General features: G+C 45.7%; 1 protein-coding gene across 1 annotated transcript in view; it reads left to right on the plus strand.

Annotated features, from left to right (window-relative positions):
• Positions 1-559: 559 nt before the first annotated feature.
• DIO3 (deiodinase, iodothyronine, type III) overlaps positions 560-3,548 on the plus strand; it is a 4,901-nt gene continuing 1,912 nt past the window's right edge. Inside the window, 1 exon segment of the mRNA XM_009891086.1 lies at positions 560-625. Coding sequence (XP_009889388.1) covers positions 560-625 — 66 coding nt within the window.

The raw sequence follows: 3,548 nt of genomic DNA on the forward strand, positions 1-3,548 counted from the left end.
TCCACTTACTCAGGACAAGACCTGAGTGTTGCACGAACAGTCCTGTAGCTGGGGAATCAGTCCTCCCTCCAAATTAAACAATTCCTTCCCAGTTCAACCCAGAGTCAGCAAGAAGCTGGGGAAAAAATTAAAAAAAGGTTCAGTGCAGGGAACCTCATTGTCACATGTGATATACTTGTCATGTATTCAAAGGTGAGAACGCCAGGGTGGGGTAGGAGTGTCAAAGTCTGTGGCTCTGCTCGTGATTTTATAGACCAATCTGCCGCATGGCACTTTTTTTTCTTTCAATTCCCAAAGCTACTCAAAGCATTGGCTAGGTGCTTGGCTTTGCCTGGTTTTTTTTTCTGAGTCACATATATATTAAAAAAAAAAACAAAACAAACAAACAAACAAACAAAAAACAAATGAAAAAACCATAAGGGAGGAAAAGAAAAGCATGTTTCACCTGAAAGTGGTGAAAGATAGAGGGATGTAGGTCCAGAGACAGCCAGACCCATGCACAGACTCCAGCTTACTGTAACTCTTTTGCAGAGGTGTCACCAAGACCAAACAACCGCAAATGGAGTTTGTCCACCTCCGATTTCAGCAATATAACATTTGCCCATTTCTGACATACACCAGACAGGTGAGTAATTTGCCACCGCACTACTGCACCTCTCCACAGTCACTGGGTAGCTGCTTACATGAGAAGAAATTGTCCAGCTCTTATTTCAGGGCCGGATCCAAACTTCAGCAAAGTCTTTTTTGTTTCCTTCCCATAAAGTTCTGTTCTAACACATTAATGACATGTAGCTTAGACGACATGAGAGGTGGAAGTCTTCCAAAATACATTTAGTTTCCTGTCAGAAAGTATTGCGTGCCTTTGTGCAGGAAATTATAAAATAGAAAATAAACATGTAAATATACCATTTCAACACATCCTCTACATCAAAGCAGACCTGATGTTTTTAATTTCAGCTTTTTGAGGTTTTGTTTTTATAAGTTGCTGAATTTATTTTTTAGCTCCTGTTTATGAAAAGAACTTTAAAAGAGTTATAAATTGCATTTATCAAATGAAGAAAAACTACAACTATAAAGTTCTCAAAAAGGGAAATAATTTGAACCCTGTATGTGCATGCATGCAGACACACACACACAAACTTATATATATTTAAGTTAGTGACTGCTGAAACACAGACCACATGCAGAAGAGTAAAAACCACCCATAACCAGATGTGCCACTGTAAATCCCATATTTTAGGATATATTCGATGAACTCTTCAGTGCACAGGAAGACACGAGTTCCCACACTATTAGTAGCAGCAATACGGATTCCTAGAAAGACCAACTACCTTCACGTACCTAAAAATAATCCAAGATCCGACCGGGAGGTACGGCCCTTGTGAAGTAGAGGGAGGGTTTACTGGAGTGAAAACACATGATTTTGAAAACCGTCCAGCATAACACAGAAGTGAGAACAGCAGCGACACGTCACTTCAAACCTCCCGAGAACCAAAGGGCTTGCAGAAGGAATTCCACCCTTTCCCACGGAGTTTCGGATAAATACACGAATGCTGTACTTCTACTGAATGCATCGGTGAATGGCTTGCAGAGCCATGCAGAGCCACCGTTTCACTACGAAACAGCGGCCTCAGGTTATATTTGAATTTTCCTCTGGTAGGAAAGCGTAGCAGTGGGCCGCCGTAGCAAAATGTTTCAGTTCTCTGCTCTATCCACAGCTGAATAGGAAACCCCAATTCAAAGGTTTCCTTCAAGCTCCAAAAATAAAGCAAAGTTGTTTCCAGGGAATGGAGAAAAAGTCATTTCCAAAGTCCCTACCCAGCTACAAATACGCTATATAAGACCAAATACTTTTTTTACCTGGGAGTATCTCTCCCTGATCTAGTAGAGCAAAGTTTGTTGATATTCAGGGTTGCAAACCCATCTGTTTACTCAGGCTTTTGTCTGTCAGCATAGTTTGAAGAGGTCGCTTTGAGAGATCAATTTTTTTTCCTGGGGGTTTCTTCAGAGCTACCACAATTTGTTATTGCGTCTGTTTAGAGGCTTTAATTTGTGGTTTTCAGGATTGCATAACTGCACAGAGAGGTGGTGAGAGGCCCACATGAAGAGTTCAAAATAAGTTTGACAATATAGTAAATATCTACTCAGTAATTTTCCCTGTACTGAGCACCACAGAATGCCAAAAAAGTTATTAATCAGGCTAGTGTGTGAACGTGGCTTTATGAGGACTGAAGCATACATTTCCATTCAGACGCTAAAATGCTGAATTCCCTTCATTTGCTGTTGACACCAACTAAAGAGGATGCACTGGGGGGCGGGGGGGCTGCAAACCAGGCGCCTGATTAGATTGCTCTAAAACAGCCTATTCGGAACCAGATAAAGAAAAAATAAAATGAGATTTTAATTTTGCCTTTTATTCAGAGTTCTCGTAACAAGTTACATAAAAATGAAGTAAGCCGCCTAGACTCCCATGAGGAGGCCCAGCATTAATTTTTCCATTTTGCAGATGTTAGACAGGAGGCACGGAGACATGCACAGTCACACTGGGAGAAGTGCGGACTGCGCCCAGGGGGAGTTGAGGGTCCTCAAGGTCTCTGGGAATCTACAGCCAGAGACCCGGCCTCGGCCACAGGCAGAAATGGGGAGCTCAGGTCCCATACACACATTGAACGTTTGGGTCGCGTGTCCCCGGAGTCAGCGTGGCAAACACCTGGGTGAGCAGCAGCTGTAGCAGCAGCCCAGGGGATGCATGAGTTGCATTTGCATAGCAGAGGGCAGTGTTCAGCATTTTGGACAACTAATATCCCTTTCTGAAGAAGGTGGTGAGGAAATGATGTGCACACTGCAAGCTGGGAACCCTCCATCAATGGAGCGGTGAGGCTTTGGAGCAGAGCTGGCGTACTTTGTCTAGGGCTGTGTCTATACACCAAACTAGATTTAAGCTCCGTACCTCTGGGACAGGTCTCCATCTAGTCCAGCAAGAAGAAATTTACAGGTCATAAATTCCTCCTGAACTGGGAGAAGACTGAAGCTGGCCAGTATGCGCTCAGTTCCGTGTACCTGCAAGCACTTTGCGACAGATACACAGCCCACCCAACCTAAAACCAGCCTTCGCGTGCCCACTCTGTGGATAGTCCATGGGTGTACCTGACCTTGTCCATGAGCTGACACTTCAGCCATCTGTTTAAGGACTTTGCTAGACCTACTCACACCAGAAGCTTGTGTTTACACTTCCTTTGGCAACACAAAAAAAAAAAAAAATATTGCTGCCCCCCGGGTCTCTGTAAGAGTGTCCGCCCTGACGGACAACTCGCCTGGGTGCAGCAGGACCCCCAGCGAACAGGGGGACACCGCAAAGGCAGAGGTCCCCTGACACCTCCATCTCCTCCCGTGGGGACACACCCGTCGTGGGACACACACACACACACACACGCCCCGCGGCTCCGCGGCGCGGGGGAGTGCGGTGGCGGCTGAGCTGGCGGGAGAAGCCCGGGGGACGCACGCCCCGGGACGGGACGATCTTCCCCGGGGACGCCGAGGCCGCCCCA

This window comes from Charadrius vociferus, unplaced genomic scaffold, assembly GCF_000708025.1.
Source record: "Charadrius vociferus isolate BGI_N301 unplaced genomic scaffold, ASM70802v2 scaffold228, whole genome shotgun sequence".
Classification (NCBI taxonomy): domain Eukaryota; kingdom Metazoa; phylum Chordata; class Aves; order Charadriiformes; family Charadriidae; genus Charadrius; species Charadrius vociferus.